At 41.7% G+C, this 24,363-nt stretch overlaps 1 protein-coding gene across 1 annotated transcript in view; it reads right to left on the bottom strand.

Moving 5' to 3' along the window:
* The window catches only part of Sox6 (SRY-box transcription factor 6), a 333,439-nt gene that overhangs the window by 94,882 nt on the left and 214,194 nt on the right, over positions 1 to 24,363 (bottom strand). The window contains exons 7-9 of the mRNA XM_051149259.1: positions 16,639 to 16,759; positions 5,600 to 5,679; positions 4,067 to 4,189 (exon numbers count right to left, since the gene is read on the bottom strand). Coding sequence (XP_051005216.1) covers positions 4,067 to 4,189; positions 5,600 to 5,679; positions 16,639 to 16,759 — 324 coding nt within the window. The remainder of the gene's footprint in view (positions 1 to 4,066; positions 4,190 to 5,599; positions 5,680 to 16,638; positions 16,760 to 24,363) is intronic.

The following is a 24,363-nucleotide window of genomic DNA, read 5'->3' on the forward strand; positions in this document are numbered from 1 at the left end:
CTTCATTTAGGCTACTGCCCATGCTATCGCTGTAAGAACCACTCTGTTAAAGTATGTTCCAACTAAAGCACGGTGGGCTTTGAATGCTTGAAAATCCTTCTCAGGGGCTAATGAAGACAGAAACTCTGCCCGCGACAATATTAAGTTTGTTTCCTCTGGTGATTTGGAGAAGTGAGCAATCTGTCAGCAATACATTGAGGGAAATTACTTGTCTTGGAGGAATAACTGCTGACAGTCACTTTATCTCAGGGCTGACCCGAACATCTCCCCACTGACAAACAAATTACTGTCTAACTTTGAAAAGGTAGCTAGCTGGTTTTAATTTTGATTTCTCTTTCAGCATCTTTTATATAAATATCTACTTCCACCATTTATGTATTTGTAAAGGGGTAGCAGAATTGTTCAGCAGTGTATGTGGAGGGAAGGTTTAAATTCATAAATGAGAAAAAAGAAGAAGAAATGATAAGAAAAAGGACAGTGAGGCTTCCTTCAAGACTGTGCATGGATGAAGCCGCGAAGCCGACTCAACATTAAGACTGGCAGCATTGCCAGTGACTGGGTGAGTGAACACATTACCCACACAGTACTGTAGGAATTAATTTTCTTCAATAAAATGATTTTTAAGGATCATATATTTCACAATCTAAACATATGTCACTGTTTCATAAACAAAATAAATGGATTAAAATAATACATTACCAATATGCTGACATGTGGAGATATTTTAATTAGAAATTCTTAAGCTGTGTGGTATTTAACTGCTGGATTTGTTGAAGAGAAGCATGCATCATTTAATAAGAAGGAATGAGGCAGGTGTATCACTTTGCATATGGTACCAGATTGTGTTTAATATAAGCTACGACTACGGGGCAACATTGCTCCCAATTAAAAAGAAAACAAAGCCAAAATTACCTCAGAATCTATCATTGGCAGTGATTATATAAAATGAATCAATACACCTAAAATACTTTCAAATAAAAAATAATCCAGAACTCAGATTCTGAGACAGTATTTCTTCAGACAGAATCTAACATCGTATCTATTTAAAGGCCATATTTACATGACTGCCTCATTATTCTGGTCCCCTTTCCTGAACGTTCTTTTTGACTTACTTAAGGACCAGTGCTAACATAGCTACGGAAAGCAAATGGCAAGTGGTCCAGGAGTGTACACGGCGAGAGCCCCGGAGTAAGTAGCAATATAATATATTGTTTACTGTGGAAAGTGCCCTCTATTCTGGAAAGGTCAAAAGCATTGTAACCTTAGAGTTACAGTTTCCGATTGTTCCCAGGGTTAAATACATTATCAAAATTAATGGTTCCAGCCTCTCAGCCTTCAGATATATGGATATTCGTCCCTCCATCTGCTGAACTGTTTAACTAAAAATAGCACCTTTGGCCTCCTCTCTCCTGATATTGTGCCCCTGGGCAGAGACAAGCAGGCCTTAGATCAGAACAGCTTTCAGTGTCCTCCTCAACTTACAGACAAAACTGGAATATGCTAATGTCAGAAAGGCCACTCAATTTTCAGACTTTAGGGTATAACTAGTGTTGCTAAGGTTGCAGACCTGTGACAACTTCTGAAGAAAAATAAGCAGGTAGAGAAAGCAAGTCCTGAGCAGCGTGATGGTTAAGGGTCAGTGTGTTGTGGAGCTCTCCTTCTAGGCAGATCTCCTTGTAAAGAAAGCCAGGCACGGTCGCAGATTGTCATGGCCCTGGTTACTGGCAGAACCATGACATTTTACCTTGCCAAAGGGAGGAAGGAAGCCCCAGCTTAAAGTGGTGATGATTTAACAGTAGTAAAGCAAGTTGTTATTAAGTTTTTTCTCTAACTATTCTAATACTGTTTTAAATATTACTGCCCAGCAGTTCAGATATAGATGTCTACTGTATTTTTTAAAAAATATCCCAATAAATAGGCCATGTTCAGGTCACAAAATCTAGGACACCTGCCTTTCATACAAGTGAAACTAGTGTAGCACAGAAATAAACAGCTAAGGTTTGTTGACATTTGTTTTAATGAAAAGGGAAAACCATGTCTTCCCTCAGATGCAGATCTAGCCTAAGATGCACACGCCTCTTCATGTAGAGAATTGTAAATGTGGATATAGGAAAGCATTTGAAAAGGAAACAGGAGCAATATTAGGTAGCAAAGAAAAACAGACTGCAGGCAAAAAGACAAGTGAATTATGAAAGAGGATAGAAAGCTTCAGCTCTTTTGTTTTCCTTTTTTCCTTTTCTTCTTCTTCTTCTTTTTTTTTTTTTTTTTGTGCATGTGTGTGTTGGACATGTGCATAAAAATGTAGTTGACAGTGAAAGTTTAATATAACTGTACAGAAGTTCTCCGAGAAGCGGGAAGTTTGGGGATGACTTCCTTAAGCCAGCTGAGTGACGTTTTTTATTTGTGAGCTCATTACAATCAATATGTTTCATTATAATAAAATAATTTAATTAAATAAATACAAAAGAACAGAGTATAAATAAAAAACCCAGGATACACTCAGATCAGATCAGATACACTTAAACTACAAAGCCATAAAAGCTCTTGCGTAGGAAGATTTGCTATTTGGCCCCATTAAAGTGGCAAGACATGTGGCGTCTGCCCAGCTTCTATGCCAGCACCTGTGTGACACTGCCATTACACTATGGGCTCCAGATGCCAGATCTGATACAGCAGGCATTTGTGCTTGTGAGAGAGATCAGGGGCCAAGCATGAGGTAAAATAAGGGATTTGGTGGAAACTTAGCTAAAGGAAGGAGGAAGGGCCTGGCATGATCATCCCTACAAAGACAAAGGCAACTCAGCATGAGCCAAGGTCACCTGCTTTTCCAGTCTCCTAGGCTTCATAGCCCCTTGGGCTGGGTTTCCTGAATGGGTCACTTTGCCATACAGAAAGGCTGCTCCCCATCTCCACACACCTCTCTTTAACCCCTTCTGGGTTTTCACACTGCCCAGGAACATAATGGCATTTCTACAGCCCACAGAAAGGCCTTTAAAAGAAATTTCTCCTGGCTGTGTAGAAGACAGCGGGCATTGTGCCAGTCTGTGTGTACTCATGAAGGCAGGGAAGTGACAGAGAGCGCTGCAGCTCTTCCTTAGGCTGTTTCAAGGTGGCCTTAAATCTGTCCTCCCCCTCCTTAGGTGTGCTCACCCCACTGTTTACCATAATTTCCAAATAGGTTGATTGAAAAGTGGCAGCGGGGACTATGTCAGCAGTCACAGAGAACTGACTAATCTGCACCCATAGGACCAAAGGGCTGAACATAGGCATAATTAGAGGTGCCTTGGAGGAGGGCAGTGGGTAAAAGTTCCCACCTGGACTATATTATAAAGTTTGGTATTTGGCCTCACCCAGAAAATTAATATAAAAAAAATTCAATAGCTACCTGACAACCCTCCAATATCTGATAGCCCCAGAGAAGGACACTAAGGATGGATACAGGAGAGGGATTCAGTCTGACAGCACAGAGAGGAGAGCCAGGGTCCTGCTGCCGAGAACGACTGCATCTCCCCAAAGGACAGACACATTCGGAAGGAGCAGGATTTCCCACGCCACTGAAAAGAGGTTTTCTGGGTGGTTAAACACTTAAAGGACAACTGGGAAACTTGTGGGCCCAGCCAGATCCATGGAACCCAGCTCCAGCCTGTGAAAACTAAGTTAGGACACCCAGCTGAGGAGCGGTGAGCAGCCGCCTCAGACTTGGAGTATTTAACAGCTGCTGCAGGCTATGAGGGCCTCTCTGCCCCTCAGTCATAGAACTCTACAGTCAGGGTTAGAGATGATCAAGGTTACAAGGGAGTACAAGGGCAAATGGAAATGGTGTTTAAAGTTTACGTATTTGTTAAACATAATGCAACATTATACATGAGACTGGGTAAGAGTGTGGAAAGACAGCTTTGAAGCTCCTAGCGAGGCAAGGCAGAATATGCCCTCGCGCAAGGGCTTCGGGTTAGGAGAAAGGAGACCAGCTTTTAGCATTCAGGCTGTTTGCCACTTTTCAAAAGGCCTAAATACGCGGGAGCCATCCAGTCCCCACCCAAAGAAGCACCAACAGAAGCATCCATACCTCAATCTGTCTGTGGTTGTAAGAGTGGCCACCACCATGTTCAAAGGTGTCCAAATTCCTGCCCAAACGGTCACTTATGCCCTTTAGCCTTGGGTTAATTTGTGGGTGGGAGACATGACCCTTCTGTTTAATGGCATATTCAGAAAAAAAAAAGACAAAACATATTGTCAGAACTCATAAAACAACATGGAATTCAATGCAGGGTATAGACCCCTTCAAAGAATGGACCGCAGCCCTAGATCTGGCCTCTCTGCTGTATGGAAACTGGTCAGAGGAACAGCCAGTGACCATTTACTCCTGCCTGGAAATCTAGAAAGTACCACAGCACAGCTACACAGCTGGGTGGGCGGGGAGAACTAGAGTGTGGTCACCATGAGGGGTTTATTTTAGATAGTCCTCTGCTGCTGAGAGCCCAGTGCTGGGAGCGTGCAAGGCAAACGTCTGTGGAGGAGAAGTAGCTTGCCATCCTACTGTCCCAGCTGTCTCTAGTGGGGACAGCTTCATGATGCCCAGGGGAAGCTTGTGACAAACCTTCCCCAGTGTTGCAAAAATTCTTTTCTTATTGACTCAACTGAAAATGTTTAAAGTGTTTATTTGTCATTGTTTTTTATTTTTTTGTACAATAGTGGCACACTTCTTATGTTCAAGTCTCACATGTGATAGCTACCCCAAAATACTGTCTGTCCATAAGCTCTTCCTTACATTCAAAAGGGAAGCTTAGATAGAAAGTGTCTTTAAGGAACTTCGAACTGTGTGGAAATTTAACTTATCATGTATTTCTAAGTATTCTATTGCTAAAATTTTGCTCTTTTTTCCCTGTACCACTGAAATCTATATTTAAATCAATTCATAGCTCTAGAAAAGATGTTAGAAATATGCAAAGGCCACCCAGACCTGTTCTAAATACCTCATTTCACTGTGAGGAACATAAGGTGCAAAAAACTTTTTGGTCAGCCTCCAAACATGACTGTCTTGGTAAACAAGAGACACTGACCCAGAACTGATTTGGGCACCATGCCTACACTTTTAACCTTGGCAAGAACAAGGTCACACTACAGACTTGGGAGCAGTGTGTTTATATTTTGCTAAATAATCAAAGTAAGTAGGAATAATGGCCCCTTATTCCATGAGCTGCAAGGAGGAAAGCGCCCAGCACTGCCTCTCACCTAAAGCTGATATGGAGAAGCTAATCTGTATATCTGTTCGTAATGGAAACACAGATGAAACACTGATAGGGAAAAGGCTAACACATGCAACAGCAACCACTAGCCTTAAAGAATGTAAAACTGTTAACTTGCCAAAAGGGAGCACACAGCACCAAATCGTGACATCAGGTTTCCTTTAGAAATGGCTGGAACTGGCACTTTTCTCTTCCATTTTCAGTATGCTAAGTACATAAGGTGTTAATTCTCTGGGCTGTGCTTAAACATTATTTAACACTCAGGCCACTGTTTAGAATACAGCTGGGTTGCAGGCTCCTTGCACTAATGCACAGGCCCCTCTCCCACACGCTCTTTTCCTCCTGGCACTTACCTGGAGCTGTAAAGGGCTGAGTCCGGAAGCAGCAGCAGCTGCCATTGTTGACGGAATGAACTGTACGGGGTAGTTATCACCTGTCGGAGAGAACAATGCACGCAGGTTTAGACAATGCACAGGGAATCGCAGCAGACAAGTATAAACATGGTCCTTGGATCGCCCGAGCTTTACAGCGTTGCCCTAAGCCCAAACATCTGCAGAAACAAAAGGCTTAGTTGGGCACGGGCTTGCGCTGCTGCCTCGGAACTTTTTGTTAACAGATAGCTGGTAGGCAAACTGGCAAAACATGAATGTGATGTTGAAAAAAATTAAATGTGCAATTCAAGCATGTTCACTCCACTACAAATCTTGTAATACATCATTTTTTTAAGAGTAGAAAAAAAAATTCTTAAAGCCAGGCTGACACTCAGCACACTGTGAAAAGAGGCTTTTCTCTTAGAGAAACAGAAAAGTTTGGGCTTGGTAGGTAAAGTGGAACGCTGTTAGACTCCAAAAAAGAAAGAAAGAAAGAAAGAAAGAAAGAAAGAAAGAAAGAGATTTTTTTAATGACTAGCCATAATGCTAAATTTTGTTTTATAAAAAGTAAAAAAAAAAAAAAAAGTTTTTTAAAATCCCCTTCAATTGGCTAATCTACCTGTTGGCACTCTGAAATCCTAGCACCTCACTAACAGTAGAAATCTGTGTCTTTTAGTTTAACCTTTAGTGATAGCGCAGTAGAGCCTGGTGCCGGCACTGGTTGAACCATTTTTGTGATGATAAGTAAGTACATTTTTCATGGACTGTCTGCTAAGAAGCTAGGGGTGGGCGCTGTTTATGCTACACAGTCAGGGGCTTCAAGCCCAAGCAAGGAGATAGAAACACCTTCTGTGGCCTGAGAACGCAGGCCCTGGTGAGAGACTCAAAGAGCCAAGGGGACATATTGCAATGGTGGTGAGTGAACTAAAAATTAATATTTGTGGACAAATCACACGGTATCAGTGATTTAATGTAGTAGCACTCTGGCTTCAGCTACTTATTTAAAGTCAGTGTTATGTGCTATCTCTAGGCTATATTTTAATAGGCCGCTCCCCCACACATTTTTGACATTTATAATAATCATCCTGTTTTGCATGAACTTTTCCACACTGCACGCTGAATGTAATAATGAAGAGACATTGCAGGAAGAATTCCAGGCACTGAGGTTGTCAAATAGGAAGCAAGAGAACCTCTTGTTTTCTGTCTGCATGGATGCTAATACCCACAGCTTGCCTGGTACCCTCCTTCCTTGGAACTCGTCCTGCATGGATGCTAATACCCACAGCTTGCCTGGTACCCTCCTTCCATGGAACTCATCCTGCATGGATGCTAATACCTGCAGCTTGCCTGGTACCCTCCTTCCATGGAACTCATCCTGCATGGATGCTAATACCTGCAGCTTGCCTGGTACCCTCCTTCCATGGAACTCATCCTGCATGGATGCTAATACCCGCAGCTTGCCTGGTACCCTCCTTCCATGGAACTCATCCTGCATGGATGCTAATACCCGCAGCTTGCCTGGTACCCTCCTTCCTTGGAACTCATCCTGCATGGATGCTAATACCCGCAGCTTGCCTGGTACCCTCCTTCCTTGGAACTCATCCTGCATGGATGCTAATACCCGCAGCTTGCCTGGTACCCTCCTTCCATGGAACTCATCCTGCATGGATGCTAATACCCACAGCTTGCCTGGTACCCTCCTTCCATGGAACTCATCCTGCATGGATGCTAATACCCGCAGCTTGCCTGGTACCCTCCTTCCATGGAACTCATCCTGCATGGATGCTAATACCCGCAGCTTGCCTGGTACCCTCCTTCCATGGAACTCATCCTGCATGGATGCTAATACCCGCAGCTTGCCTGGTACCCTCCTTCCATGGAACTCATCCTGCATGGATGCTAATACCCGCAGCTTGCCTGGTACCCTGCTTCCTTGGAACTCATCCTGCTTGCCATGTAAAGTGCTACTCAGCTGGCCCAATGTAAATGTTAAGTCGCTTTCACTTTTAACAAATTGTTAGTTTCTGGTCTGCACGGTCTCTTTGCGCCATGTCCATAATACCTCATCAGCCCATTGAGCACAGTGTGCGCCTGCACACAGTCCAGTGACAATTGGCTTCTGATTGCAAACGGAGTGCTGCTACAATGCACTCGCTAACGCCATATTGTGCCGGTCTCCTATGGAGTAATGTTCAAAATATCTGATCTTGTTTTTTCCCTTCCATGAGGTTGATTTTCGTCTGCTCTACTCTATGAGCTTTTTGAAAAAGATAACTAGGCAAAATTATTTTTATAGTAAATGACTATCACTTTGTGCTTAAATAAGTCTACTGATCTTCTTGATATTTAAACTAAATTATCTGAAGAAAAAAATATCTTGATCTAAGCCAAATGGTAATTTTTTTTTTTTTTGGTGGATATCTTATCAGCTTTAAAAAAAAAACCCACAAATGATACTGAATTAATGATGTTTCAAAAATAGAGGGAAAAATTTCCACCCATCAACAGGGACCTCCTCCCCAAACATTTTAAAGCAGTTCTTTCTTTAAATGTCATGCATTATTCATACAACTCTACACCACAACCCCCTCCTGGAAGTTTAATACCAGTGGCTTTATTTGTACTAAAACATTTTTCATGTCAAACATATTTTAAAAAATCAAACTCTGAAAGAATTCCCCAGGGCACTCCTTCTCCATAGCTGTCATGCCACTGTGCCGTGAAATAGTCGGCTTTTTACATGGTTCCTGGCTTCCCAGCTAATTTATGACTGTCTGCACCACACCCTGTAGTACTCTCCAGCTCACCTGCTGGCTACAAACAGCTTTCTTTCCACTGTTGACAAGCATATTTTCAAAATATTTTTAACCTTTCTGCAGGTTTGAATCTGCATATCTGAATAGATCTTCAGAAAGCTATTTCTTCAGAACCCATCATTGTATGAGCACAAAAGTCAAAATGAATACATTAGAGCAATGGAGTATGTCACCAAGGATGGAAGAGGGAGGGGAAGGCGGCAGAGGGGGTGAGGGGTAGTGTACAAGGAAAAATGTAAGAGGGAGAGGGATCTTAGGGCAACATGAGTTTAGCTTGTGTTAACAAAGTTACAGGCTTCCTTCTACCCACTCTAATTTTCTTTGTAACAGTTGATCAAGAAAAGCTCGCAGTAGCTGACTTGGCAGGGAGTCAGCCAACATGTTGCAGCAATTTTTTTCAGATTTGTCTCTGGATGTGAAATGTTTGCATGAGGGGACCATTCCTTTCACATTTGTACAAAGGCAGAGGCAGCCTGTTGAAACAGGTTTGCTTTAGGCATGACTTTAACCTGGCCCCTGTTCCCTCAGGTCTCAGCAGACAGTCCCCAAACACCATTCGGAGAAGCAAGGGTCAGTCTCTAAACCCACCTTCTGACCATCTAGCTATCACTGCAGAGCAGACACAAAACAGAACTGAGGCCCATGTAAATGTGGCTGACACTGGCTTCATTCATCAAACAGGCAACATTCCTCTGGCATCTGCTCTATACCAAGAGTCCCAAATGAGGTGGGGGAAGACAGTAAATTCTTAAATTTCCAGAGATACTGAGATGAAACCAAATCTTCATGCACATAATTAATCACTGGAGGAGGAGAACATATTACAAACCTAGAACACACTAGACACCTCCTAGAATATTCCCAGTGGGCACATTACATATACAAATCCTACTTTCTAGAAAGTCATTTAAAAATCAGAAAAATACAGTCAAAATCTAATGAGTAAAGTTCTGTCCAACTATTTTCACTCTTTGGAGAGGCAAGAGATTGGGAGAACTGTAGATACTGAGGTTTTTTTTTGTTTTTTTTTGTTTTTTGTTTTTTTTTTTTTAATGATAGATATTACTATACTGTAAAAACCATTTTGACTTGGGAGGAGTAGAAGGGAGAAAGAAAAAATGATCAGAACTAGGAGTAAGGCCTCAGATTCTTCAGGAACTATATCAAGCTGAGAAGAAAGACTCCTGTTTCATTTTCCATCCTCCAACATAGAAGACCAATATGTTACACATTCTCAACTTCAAAAATTATTATGGTGGCATCATAAAATGTAGACAGACCTATGGGCCATATTTTCATGAGCTATCACTGTTCTTGTCACTATACAAAAGTTTCTAACTCAGACTTGAATGTGTCACCTTTGCACGTCATTTCTCGGACCTCTGAGAAGATAAGGTATGCCCAGCCTTATCCCTGGGTGATGCTGCACGGTAGCAAAGGTCTGAAGGTAGCATGTAGTATCTTTAAAACTCTAACATAGTACTTTCAATTTGTTTAGGTCACAAAAGATAGGAAACATTAAGATATACATTGCTGAGATCAGCTTATTCTCATTTCTCCTGCTAAATTTCTCTTATATTCATCAAATACTATTACAAGTGAAAATATTTTGAGCTTAGTTCTATTTACCTATTTAACTATCACATATATTGTCCTGCATGCCTTTTAAAAAGCTAAGAACCATGGGCCATATTTATCCCTTCATTTATTTTGTGGCTGAATCTTAGACCCTTGGACAATTATCTGAAAATCATGACATTTTCAGGATGGCAATTAAGTAAGTGAATATGAACGAACAGACACATCCCATATCCATAACAAATGAACTCAACTCACAACTCAAAGCTTATGCCTAACTACAGCTCATCTGTGCCAAGCTCTCCACACATGAGAAAACACAGGAAAGAAATGTTGATGTTCATGACACCGGTTGCTTTACCCAGATGAGGATCTCTTCTAGCTGGCCCCCAGCACTCACACTGAGCACAGAGGCACTGGGGGAGTGCTGCAGGCATGCTTCCATTCTAGATACATGGGCCCAAGTAATCAATGTTCCAGAATTGGTGATATACCTCTACTATGGGACATCCTGGAGGACAGTGGCAACTGGCTTTATAAGATGTTCATATAAGCTCACATGTAAAATTATTTTTTAAACAAAAAATAAAAATTAGAGTTCCTTAAGATCATATCCATTTAGACTATGTCCCAAGAGCATGAAATATCCATTCAGAGAACTTCAGTCTGAATGCTGATGCCAGCATTTTTGAGATGTGAAGCCTTAGAAAACTTAACTAACACTTAGAATTCAGTTTATTCTTTTCATTTAATAAAACAGAATACCATGTATCCCTACTTATGTCTTAGGGTTGTTATAAAAATTCATGTGATTACTCACACACATGGGTTATCTTGGCAATCAAATGGTATGCAATAAAAGAAGCATCAGCTCACAACTGCAAGCATTGTATGTCAGCCAATTCAACAACTCAGAAAAAAAAAAAAAACAGAAAACACAAAAACTACCTAACTGCTCAAGCACAAATAGAAAATTCTCAACAGACCTATAACAAATAGAGAGATTGAATTAGTAATCAAAGCTCAGAACAAAGAGATGCCTGAACTAGAAAGGTTCCCCAGAATTCTGTCAAATGCTGAAGGCTTTACACCGATCCTTCATAAACTCTTCCAAAAAATAAAAGAAAGCAGATCTTCTCTATTCTATGAGGCCCCAAATACCTTGATGACAGATAAGTATGTCACAGGAAAAGAAAATTTAAAATCAATATCCTTTATGTAAGCACAATATCCTTAAGAAAACAAGCAAATTCAATCTAACAGAAAATTGAAAGCAGCATTTGTCATAACAAGTAGGATTTATCCAAGAAATTATAAGTTGGTTTAATATGAACAAATCAATGAAAATATTACAATAATAGAACAAAAGTATGGGTGGGGAGTTCTGTATGATCATCTCAAAATTATACAGAGAACATATTCAACGATTCCGTGATAACTCTCAGAACTGTGAGTAAAAGAAAAACTCAAAATGACCAGGAGCTAAAGATTACGAGCTAACACCACACTCAATGGCAAAACCTCAAACATCAGGAGCAGGACAACAATACCCACTTCACTGCTGTCACTCATCACCGTCTTGAAAGCTCCATCTAGTACTACTACACAAGGAAAAATAGTCACACTGGAAGGAAAAAAATAATCTATTTTAGAAAACACACACACACACACACACACACACACACACACACACACACACACACACATGGATTAACACACAAAAGCTCAATTTAGTTATTTGTGCCAGGAATAAATATGAAATAAACCAAAAGAAAACTAAGGGAAAAATCCCATTTATATTCCTGCCTCAAAGAATTTAACACTTGGGTATAAATGTAACCAAAGAGGTGGAAAGAGTTACACTCTGAAAACTATAAAGCACTGTTGAAATAAATTGCCTAAGTGTCCACCAACTCAAAAATGGGGAAAATGTGACACACGCACACACAATAGAACACTAATACACCATAAGAGGATGAAAGAGTGTCACTCATGGCAATATGCATGAAGCTGGCGGTCCTTGTGTTAAGCGAAATAAACCAGGGCACAGAAGGGCATGTCGCACATGCACCTGCGCATATGTAGCACTCAGCTGATCTCATAGAGATTGAAGGTAGAACAGCAGTTGTCAGAGGTTCGGGCAAGCTTGAAGGGGAGAGAGGCCTGAGGATAGGCTGATCAGTAGATACTTAACTAAGACCCAGTCAGGACAGTGTGACCTGGCTGCACTGCCCAATGACAGCAGGTCATGATAATGAGGTGATACATATTTCAGAAAGAATTTTAAGTGTCTTAGCATTTTAAAAAATTCCAAATGCTTGAGAAGACTGGCAGGCTTACCTTGATTGAACATTGTATGATCTATTTTTACATATCAAAACATACACCATAGGGGACACCATACATACGTACAATCTTCACTTGTCTTGGATATAGTTTACTTCAATTCAAAAAAAAAAAAGAAGAAGAAGTAAAGGCAGCCTTGAGGGCACACAGAGGAAGGGGATTCAGGCTATCCTGATGAGGCCTGATAGGCCATGGTCAGATGGTGGGGGAGGAGGGCCCCCCTGTCAACCGACTAGGGGAGGGGAATAGGACAGAAGAGGAAGGGAGGGTGGGAACAAGAAGATACGAATGAGGGGGCTAACAATCAGGATGTAATGTGAATAAATTATAAAAATTAAAAAATAATAAAATAAATAAAATAAAATGGCACCACCACAAAAAAGTAAAGACAGAAATACACAGAAAGAAGTAGTTGAAGCCAGATGTGTTGGCGCATGTCTTTAATCCCAGCTCTTGGGAGGCAGAGGCAGGTGGATCTCTGTGAGATCAAGGCCAGCCTGGTCTACAAAGCGAGTCCAGGACAGTCATGGATACACAGAGAAACAAACCCTGTCTCAAAAAAACCAAACCCCCCCCCAAAAAAAAAATCCCAAGAAAACAAAACAAACAAACAAACCCCCAAAAGTATCTATATTGACAAGAAGATAACATTATTAGATGTTAATATTATTCAAAGAAATCCACATACTCAGGGGAATCCCTATCAACAACCCTTTTTACAAAATGGAAGAAGCAGTCCTTAGGCTCAAACTACAAGGATCCCACAAGACTGCAATGATCTTTCAAAAGATGAGTAACAGCAGAAGACTAGCACCTCATCATTTACTACAGAGCTACAGTTGGAAACACAGCACTTCACTGGCACAGAGACGGGTTAGCCAGCACAGCAGAGCAGGCAGCTCAGAGATTAACCCCCCCCCCCCACACACACACACACACACTTAATCTACTTTTGAGAAGTTGTCACACCATCAAAAGAGGGTGGTCTTCTTAACAAATGGTGTGAGAGCCACTGGATGCCCACCTGCAAAAGACGTGGATATCTATGTGTACGTTTTGTGTACAGCTTTCTCTTTCATGGCCGCCGTATAGTCAGCGTTAGGTGCTAGCATGGAAGACGGGGCACATGTAGGGTCCAGGAGCAAGCACGCATCCTGCTCTTAGAATTTCTGAGGGAAAGGCATGGGTGATGGTCGGGCATGACAGTTTTAAACTCCCAACTACATGTGACAGTGGTCAGCTGCCTCATTCCTGGAACGCAAAGCAGGCTAGACATGATTTTGCTTTTCAGGCACGCCAGCCCTGTTCTGAGGTACACACTAGCAGCTGTGAAAGGGGTTTCTCTTTTGATTTCTAGCATCCATGTGGAAGTGTGTTCACTGGCTCCCTGGTCATTGCGTCTCTGTCTCACAATGTGAACAAACAGAGTAACTGATGTCTGGGGCTTAGGTTTGTGGCCCCAATGGGTCCCTATCTAGAAAAATGTCTAATGATTGGAGCAATTTAAGAATAAAATCGAGAGGTCAGAAGTTAGTAAAGCTACTTTTCGAGAAGCCAGGCTGAGGGATGCCCCCTGAAGCCATGCCCTGCATCGTGGCAGAACACCTCCTCGCCCATTTGGAGGTGGGAGGTCTATGTGATATGTGCCACCACATTTTCCAGAGATACAGGTCAGGTCACCCGCAGGGGGATAAAGACTCAGAGCCCTAAATGTACTGTGACACTGTTCTAACAGAGGATCCAAAATGGCCAACTTCAACAAGCAGCGAGTGTCACTCAACTATGGTCCTTGCTTCTGACAATCAGAAAAGTTGTTCGACCAGCTAAATCAGTTTACTCAGATGACAAACACCAAGAAAATATGGCTGATCATAGAAGAGTGGAGGAAGTAAAAAGAGAGGGTTTTATATTCTATTTTGTAAGGACCAAGGATGCAACTTGTCCCTCTTCTCACTGGGGGACTCAGTTTGAATGCAAGTGGCTTTCTTCAGGCTGTGTATCCCTCTCAAATCTAGGAGTTGCTCACATTCATTTCAAGTGAAGTGTCCATGACTCAGTTTGAAGCAAAATGTTTGCTTGTCCGAACTCCAATCCAATGGTTTTCCCCAACTTCTGTGATGACCAAAGGCTGCGCTACTTAGTTTCACAAATCTGTGACTTCGCTACTCATAGCTTAAGTGTGTATACTTTTAATCCACTTCACACATAATTTTTACCTATAATAAAGATTAGATTATCAAAAGTACCAAAGGATTTAAAATTCAGATTAAATTATTTGGTATAAACTTGGGGTTAATAGAAAATACGTTGGGAAAGCAGCTTGCCTGTGACTGAGAATGTTCCTACAGATCCAGCCCCAGTGTGCTGCCTTAGCAGGGTTAGCCAGCCTAACCAGACATAGCTTTGCCACCCAAAGACACAACTTCAAGTTCACGGAAAGTCACTAAATCCTGCGCCTGTCCACACCGTCTCGCTTCTATGGCACAGCCTCACCCATGCCTTTGGGGAGAAACAACCTTAGCTCACTGGACACATAGCAGCATCTACACCACGAGAAATGATGCCATCGCTGCGGTAAAATAACTGTGGTCAGAACACAAGGCCCAAGCATGGCTTTGAGCTGGGGAGAATACTAATGGGAAGGCTGTTAAACAGACAATGCGTGTGTATAGTTTACTGAACGAGGTCCCAACACTGGGCCAGGGGTGCCAGCTCAGAGTCAAGGTGGAACAATTAACTTAGTTTTCATGTTCAAAATGAAGTCGCCATAAAGGACTAACGCAGAGTGGGAGCACTGATGAACATATGCTCTCTTATACTGAGTGCAAAGGCCAACTTTATGCAGTGGGTAACTCCCAGAAACCCCACCGGATACAGGCCCAGGACCCCTAGTCTAAATGTGGAAAAGAGCAGCATATCAGATTTTAGAATATTTGCATAGACTTACTGATGAAGAAAATTGATACAAAATGCTTTAAAAGCCATAACTTTTCAACATCACTGTGACACACACTGTTTCTGATTTCAGAGTACTTTCATTTTTGAAATGCAAGATGCTTCCCCCTTGACTCATTTGTGCCTGAAGGCATTTTAATCAGCCTTTCGATGGATCAGTCCCTTAGAACTGGTATGCCTAGGACCTTCTGAGCCGCCCTCAGATTCCTTTTCTCACAGGGAAGGGACTTCCCTCCCGAACACAGAGAAGCACGCGTGGTCAGAAGCAGTTACAACTCTAGGTTTGCTTCGGGGCTATTTTTTCACCAGCTGCCCTAGAATGTCAGGGCAGTGGTTTATATCTGAGGCCTAGGAATATTAAAATGCCTTTGTTCATGCTTGAGCCACATAGGCAAAGAAACTGCTGCCCTCAGATTGGCTATACCCTGCCTAGGTGGTTCATATAGTCAGGCTAATATGTTAAAAAGAACTTGACACAGAAATTATTAATGAGCAGAACAAGGTCACTGCCTCTGAGCTGGGGTCACTTACAAAAAAGGCACAAATGAAATTGAGGTTGGCTTCTGTGTACTTGGCTATTTTCTTATATTGGATTCCTTTGGCAACCTATCTTTAAACATTTAAAGCCATGTTTACAAGGAGGCTCTGAAAGAGCTTCAAACCATTATGCCCCTAATTGAATTCCCCAGGAGTCCAGTAAACTCAGAGGAAAAGAGAAAAATCATAACATTTGCTAAATCATCTCAAAGCATATTTCTCTACAAGGTTATGTGACCTGCTTTTTTTTTTTTTTTTTTTTTTTTTGAAGTTCAAGGATGAATGAAGAATATCACTGAACGCTTCATTATTTAGACCAAAATAAAAAAATACTTTACCCATTAGTGGTGAGTTAATTAAATCAGCAGTTTAAACTTTTTCCCAAAAGAAATATTACAAAATATAAAATAACAGTAGCATTTTCTGCTTTATGTGACCAGTTTCCTGGTGTGCGAAAGCTCGAGGCGGGGGTGGAGGGTGGGGGGAGGGTAATTGTGGACAACCGAACACGTGGTTATCAGTGAAGGCCTGAGTGAGGGACAAGAACCTCACAGGATTTCCTATGTCAGTTCAAAACAAACTCAAATGAGAGAAGAGAAAGGAGAAGCTCTAAGACAGATTAGTTAGTTGTTACAATGCCTTCCCAGCTATGGTTTGACTTTAAAATGTGTTGTTACGGTGTTTTTAGCCATAGCTTCCTTGTCTACCCCTGTGTTTGTTGTGGCTACTAAGCAAAGCCATGTGGGCCCTCGCGTTTCTGAGCATGTGCCGCGGCGGCTCTCCACTTACCTGGCTTGTACGTTATTCCAGGGGGGAAGAGGAAGCCCTGCTGGGCGGCAGCAGCTGCTGCCAGGGTCCGCTGGTCATGTGGGAAAATTGGGATCATGAGCGGAGGCATGTGTCCCTGAACCTGCTAAACAGAAGAGAGCCTGTGATCAGACAGGGAGCAGATGTTGCCAAGAAGCCTTTGTTTTCCATTCTGGAGGGTGCTCTGGTGCCCACACAGCCACCCACCGCTAACGTCTTTCCAGATCTGGAGCTGAGAAAATTCAGGCAAACTCCACCTAAGGCCTCTCCTTAGATGCCATCAGCACACCAGTGCATGGCTTCACCATAGACTGACCACACCCCTGCCTCCACCACGAGGCGGTTAGGGGCCTTCTTCTCTCTTGTCTTTCTCACCTTCTTTCTCGAAAGAAAGAACAGGAAAGCTAAGTGTTCTTCTTTTCTCTCACCCTGTGGGTGAAAGGTTCTGCCTTCTCCCCCGCATTGCATTCTACGCTTCATTGTGAAAGGATTTCGTATCCTTGGCCAGAAAGTAACGTATAATTGTTATATATTCCAGAAGCTATGTCTCCCTGCTTGAGGAGCTTCTTCCAAAGCCTCGCTGCATTATAGTAAACGCATAGCGCTTCAGATTTAAGGCTACTATATCTTGGCGCCCAATTAAACTAATATCCTTTGCCATACACACCTCCATGTAACATATAAATTGCTTGTCAGCTTTATGCACTGCCATGTAGCTCAGTAATTATGGAGTTGTATCCACCGAGCACCTCATAATAAATCCTAGTATATCAGATTTCATTTGACCTCAATAAAAGTATCAAAGACCACAAAAATGCAAAGGAGAAAAATATTCACTCTACATCAGTATTTGTACTTCATATAAAGGAAATCAGAGCTATGACAGAATCATGCTCCTGAAAATCACTTTTTAATTCCCTAGCTCTTTTCTTCACTCTAGCATGCCGCCCTGGTTCCAGCATAGCCAGGCAGGAAGGCTTTGTCCAGGCTTTTCGGGCTTGATTCCACAGGCTGAGCTATGGGACTTTCCTCATTTAAAGATCAGGGCAAAGGTGTGTCAAAAGGCACGGTCTTTCGGTTCAGACAGGTCTATGACTTTTTAGTAGCACAAAATGACTACATTATACACTATTAAAATATGTTTGCTGCAATTCTACAAATCCCCAAATGCTTCCTGTCTAAATTCCTGAATCTCTTCTTTAAGCAAAATTCCACGTAAGAGTGGCTGCCCTGCCTAAATGTCCAGCCTGCCTTCTCCTGCCCCGACCCTTCATAGTCAGGGGCATCGTGCAAACGCTTCATGTGGGTCTGAGGGGTTTCATTTGCCAACAGTCTTTCTCTGGGGAATGCCCTAAGATGTGGGTTAATAAAGGGCAAGCAAAAAATAAACACTTTACAGTATTTTTCTGAATTCATTTCTCAGGAAAATCAACTTATAATAAAAAGGTCTTTGTGCAATTACTACCTTGCCAGTGGGGCGTGAAGGAAACTAGCTTTGAGAAGCTATTTCTTGTATTTTAGCTGAGGTAAGCCCAAGCTTTGTGCATGGGAGAACAAACTTTGCCAGCTTAACCTGGAGCTGAGCCTCTAGTGCCTGCGTCTCACCTATAGCTGGGAAGAAAAGCACCAGGTTTGCTATTCAACCCCAGTTTGCTATGACCCTGTGCAAATATGAGATGTTCAAGACCAGAGTGGCAAATTCCATGCCAGAAAACAAACCACAATGTCCTCATAAGTAACCACTGCACAACAAGGGACATCCTTGCAGGTTCCTTTAGGCATGTGGCTCTGGCATGTGCCCAGAGCACCATGCAGATACGTTACCCTGGTGAGATAGCTACATGGGAGAGTGAGGGGCCTGCATGGTGTTTATTTTTTTTTTTCTTGCTTTCTTTCACCTAACAATGAAATAAGTTGCCACTGTGTGTTAGGGATTTGAGATGCCGTTGAAGAAATTATCACTACTTAGCTTGAGAGAGATAGAGATAGATAGATAGATAGATAGATAGATAGATAGATAGATAGATAGGGGAGGGAGAGGGATAACAGGTTGTGTGTCATGTATAAAGATGGAACAGCTACAGGAACAGAATTAGTCTCAAGAAGAACATCTTTTAGGGAAGCATTGTACAAAGACGAATTTTCTGATAAGTTTATCTAACAATGGCTCTGAGATGGGGCAGCACCTGCCCTTTCCCTAGAGATGCTGTATATTCTACATAAAGTCCTCTCTCTCTCTCTCTCTCTCTCTCTCTCTCTCTCTCTCTCTCTCTCTCTCTCTGTGTGTGTGTGTGTGTGTGTGTGTGTGTGTGTGCGTGCGTGCGTGTGTGCATGTGTGTGTATGTATGTATGTGTATGTACATACACAAAACATATGGAGCCATTCCAACTTTGTGATTCTATGACTGATAAAAGCTACCATTAAGAAGACAGTATCAGAGGAATGTCACAAATGGGACCTCTGTATCATCCCACCTCCCCATGGCTCAAGGACTATCACAGAAGAGGGAGCAGAAAGATTCTAAGAGGTAGAGGTCAGAGAGGATGGGAGAAAAGCAGTGTCTTCAGTGTGTAACAGATCACTGTACTCACAGCCTCACAACAGCTGTGGCTGCACAACACAAAGCCACTCAACATTCCAGCCTAGAAGGGGACAGAGTTCATGAGCCTCTACCTCTAACTGAGGAGCTGTGGACAGTTGATGGCTTCTGGGGTACAGGAGTCAGTTTTCCTTAAGGATGTGGCCCCTGAAGTTGGCCACACTCCAGCTGATGGTCCCACAGCCAGGAGAATTCAAGCAGTAAAAATTATACTAGATGGTTCATTTTAACAGTGACAGATTTGGTGGGGAGGGGTGGGGAGATGACTCAGTAGCTGAGAGTGCTTGCTGTGGTCCAGCATTCCAGACTGTCCCACACAGCACTCCTATTAAGCCTGAAATTTCTCAACATTTAGAAACTGGACCACAAATGCTATTCTTGGCTTATTTAACCATTTTCCCCAATTTTGTTTGGTTCCCTACAAAGGTATTATTCGCCCCAAACCAACTGGAAGAAGCCTTAAGAAAATGATGCCCCATTTCCCCTAAGGGGGGTTGGGTAGGTTTTGGATGCTCTCTTGGGCTACAGATGTTTCTTTTCATTGGGCTTTGTTTGTAAGTTATTATTGGTCTTATTCAGAGAGAAAACGAGGTCGGACTCAGGGATGTCTCTCTTTTCTCCTTTATCTTTCTTTCTTAGTTTGGAGATAAGGGTTGAAAAGAAAGAAGGGGAATACAGAGATATATAGGGATGACGGGACAAAAAGTGGATTAGTGAATCTACTCCCCAACTTAAGGCCTTAAGTGTCACTCACAAGGTTATCTTTAATTCATTGCTATAGAATTTTGTATATTGATGCAAAATAAGTTTAATTCTGATATATTGGTATAGAATTCAAATTTAATATTATTCTTCATGCAAATTATATATGTGTGTGTGTACTTTAATATGAGGTATTGCACCCATACAACTCAATTATAATACAAGGTTTATTTCTAATACTTTGAAAGTGCTACTGCAGGCTGTTTAGGATCATTAAATAATACAAGCTAATTGTTAGTTGATCAAATCATGGTCATGCCAATTACTAGTCTATTTTTATCACAAGAATATATACATCCTCAGTGTAACAGATAGATATAATTCTATAGATAGATAAAGTAAAATAGACAAGGTCTTCAAAAGTGTCAGAGATCTACAGAATACGGCATTTAAAGATGTTTTTATTATGTTAAAGATTCTTTGACAAGACGGGTTAACTCCTGGCAGTGCCCACCCTGCCTCAAAGAAGATGATGAGCATCAATAAACCTCTTTATGGAGATGGCTTCAAATGTGGCAAACTAACCACTGGGCAAAATGTCCTTATTTCTGACAGAGACAGAATTCTGCCTAAAAATGCTCAGCTTGGATGCAGGAAGAGTCAACGGGTAAGCAGATACTCAACAGTTCCTGCTGCACAAATATGTCTGTCAGATATACCGGAACAGAAGGCTGAAGATGATGCTCCAACATTATAGAGAGTTTTGGGTGAGTGTTCAGGCAGCAAATTGTCATATTTCTTTTATTTTGGAAGCTGCTAGCCTGCACTTCCTGTTTACTCAGGTAATTAAGTTTTATTCCTTCTCAAGTCTCTGATGGGGTTGAAGACCAGATAGTTTAGTCTTACAATTAATCTTAGTTGTTTAGGGGCTAAGATGTTTTAGGTCTAGATAGATGCTTTAAATTGATAGAGATGAGATACGATAAATATTGATTTACATTCAGAATTTTATGCTCACCAAGATAAGAAAAATGTTTTCTTCAAGGCTGCCAAATACAAATAGCCAAAACACTATGAGTGTAACATTTATATAATTCCTGATTGTTTCATGGTTCTTCTTGCTGTAAGTAGTTTATTGTATTTATGTGTAGTAATATAAATGTGTATATAAAAAAGAAATATGATAAAAATATTTTTTAAAAAAGAACACTCTCTGCTTTGGTGGAGGACAAGGTCTGGTTCCCAGCACCCACCTGGAGGCTTGCAACCGTCTGTGACCACAGTCCCAGGGGACTCAGGGCCCTCTCCTAGCCTCTGTGGGCACCAGACATGTGTGTGGTACATATACATATGTCCAGAGAAAATGTTCACATAATAAAATAAAAATCAAAAATTGTCTTTTAAAACAGAAGAGAGGACATGAAGAGGGTATCAAGAGGTAGGAATAGATCTGGGAGAAATTGAAAGAACAGCAAGAGTGACCATGATCAAAGGTCATTGTATTGAAAGACTTAACAAAAATACCTTTGAGAAGCTACTGTGGGTGTAGTCTTTCCTTCATGTATTCAGCATATAGTCGTTGAAGACTTATGATATTTCTGTTAGTGAACAAGCAGCAGCCCAAGTCTGTACCCTGACACTTCCTGAGCTGTGTGGTCTTCAAAGTCTTAACTCTCCTGACCCTCCCTGTCAAGGCTGCAAACACTGCCTAGGTGCCTCAGACTGTCACTGTAATCATAAGACAGACAATCAGAGCTAAGTTGGAGCGTTTCTCTAACATAATAGTGGTGTTATATTGTAGTCAATCTTAATTCTTTTTTTTTTTTTTACATGTTTGGTAACAGAAAATTATCAAATCATAGATAAGCAGAAAGCAGCAGATCTTATCCATAAGTCCGAAACATGAACAAACTGGGCCCTCAGCTGAGAGGGCAGAGTCTTGTCATCTAGCAGGCACTGTGCCTTGCTGGTGTAATCCAGTCCTGAGTTTCTAGGAAGCCCTGAAGAGAAGGGGTGGGGTCACAGGGACTGTCTGGAGAGGAGGCATGGGGGCCTTAGGTGTTCCTTGTTAATCAGCATCTTAGAATAAAACCGAACTTAATTTTCCATCAGGCGTGCTCAGGAGAGCAGGTAGCACAAGGAGCAGCTGACAGGGACAAGGCCTGGCTTCTGAGTGCGGTTTGTCCAACTGAAAGCACAGCGTTTGCAGCTGGCTCACTGCTGTGTGTCTGAGGAAAATGGCTGCAGTTGTTTTTAGCTTTTACTGTCTATGTGATGTGTATTTTTATGGTGTGTGTAGTGTGATTGCATGTGTGTGAATGCTTGCATGTTTGTGGAGGTCAGAGGGCAACCTTGGGTGTTGTTCTTCAACTTTCACCTTGTTAAGTCTGTCCTTGCTGTTGATGACTGTAAATGCCAGGCCAGCTGGCCTGTTGGTTCCAGAGATTCTCCTGCCTCTGCCTCTCAGCTCTTCTTAGGAGGACTGGGATGACAGATGTGTGCTGTCACACCTCACATTTGCATAACACTTTCTCCACTGAGCCATCTCTCCAGTCCCTGCGGTTGTTTTTCATGCTAAATAACATCTGCAGTAAAAATTTGGGGTCATTCCTTTCTATCGTATCTACAAGGTAACATTAAAAAATTAAACAAAATAAACAAACTACTATCCAGGGGCTATTTCAGTAAAGAGGAGGAGATAGAGGCAGTGTGAGAGCAGTAGTGCTACCAAAATGGATCATAATTCTGCAAGTCAGGACCATGTTCTTGGTGACAGTTCCAGAGTCATTTTTTTTTTTTAAACAGAGTTTCCTGCCTTCTCTTGTTGTTACCCAGAACTTATTGCTTGTGATGCTTATTGTCACTAATTCCAATCACTGATTAAAACATATTCATTAGCTATGATTATTTAGCTCCATGAAATAAAATTTCCCTTAACATCTTATTTTAAGTGATGGGGATAAAAACCCAAGTCTTTGTGCTTGTAGGAAAGAATTCTACCACTGAGCTAAATCCCCAGCACTTTCCCCTTCATTTATTCTGAATAAAGTAATAATGTGATGAGGCAAAGTGCCCTTTATTAAAGGCCAAATAGGCAGCCCATAGTTAGAATGGAGGCTGAGTGCAGAGATGACACTTCCTCTTTGAGCTTTAAAGACGTGGTGATGCTGGCCAGCATCTTCCAGTCTTTCCTTTTGCTTTCCATTGAAAAGGTGATGTGTTTGCCTTGTCTCATTTAATCCTCACAAGGGCATGAGGCATGCACTCACTTTTACCCTTACTCAGCTAATAAGAAAGTCAAAGCTGCTCGACACTAAATAACTTCATCAAGGAAAATGTCGTATATCCAGGATCCAAGGTCAGATCAAGATCAAAGTTTGTACTTGTCAGGGCTAAAGCTTCTATATTAAGCATGAGGCTGTGTTTTACAAAGCAGATCTAAATGGCATTAAGACTCCAAATTCTTTGTAATAGATAAAACTGGTAGTTTCTAGACAAAGTTGTAAATTTCCACTCAGTTGTAGTAAACACTACAGCGAGATCATAGGCATCCTTTATCCAATTTCCTTCAACGGGAAGATGCTAGAATTTATATTATGATAGCACCAGGAGACTGACATTATTATCCCCATAGCTTACTCAGATCTGCTCACTGTGTTGAAAACACGGTGTCTTTTAAAAATTAGCAACGATAAGCAAACCCCCTGATACCTCTCTCTTTTCTACAGTCCGCCCACCAGCAGGCCTCCCTGTGCTAAGAGACTGGTGGCTGAACATGGGAATGCCATGGAAAGCAAGGCTTGAGTGGGGAGTGGGAAAGGGGGCTTGGGGACCACATAAGAGCCACATACAAGACAAAATATTCTCTTCTCCTGCAGGCTGTGCACCAAGGAAACTTCTCTGAGTGCCAGCGGCTAGGGCAGACAAAGCCTTATGGAGACATATAAAAGTTCTATGCGATCTGAAAAACGTAATCCTGAATTTTGGCCCTCTTACCACATCCCAGTTGCCCATTTGGTGACATGCCGGGGTGGGGCATCACATGGGAGAAGGCTACTTTCCAAAGTATTTTTACTAAAAAAACAAAAGTAATCAAATTCCCCACACTCCATCACAGAGCAACCAGTCTCCACATGTCTTGTCATGTAGGGATATCAAGATTTCAGATAGCATCTTTCTTTCTTGAAATTGTAACTTTCCTTGCATATATTGAGATAGTCTTTAATTATTCTATAGGTGAAGAGAAGACAATGAATTTATTAATACAGAGAATAAAGCCTGATGTGGCCAAAATAAATCGCAGCAGGAAAATGCCATTATTTTTACTGCTTTGGAAGAAAACACTAATTGGCAGGGTATCCAGTGAGTTAACGAGGAAGAAGGCTCTTAGTTCATTCAGGTCAAG

The sequence above is a fragment of the Acomys russatus genome, chromosome 7 (genome assembly GCF_903995435.1).
Source record: "Acomys russatus chromosome 7, mAcoRus1.1, whole genome shotgun sequence".
Lineage (NCBI taxonomy): Eukaryota > Metazoa > Chordata > Mammalia > Rodentia > Muridae > Acomys > Acomys russatus.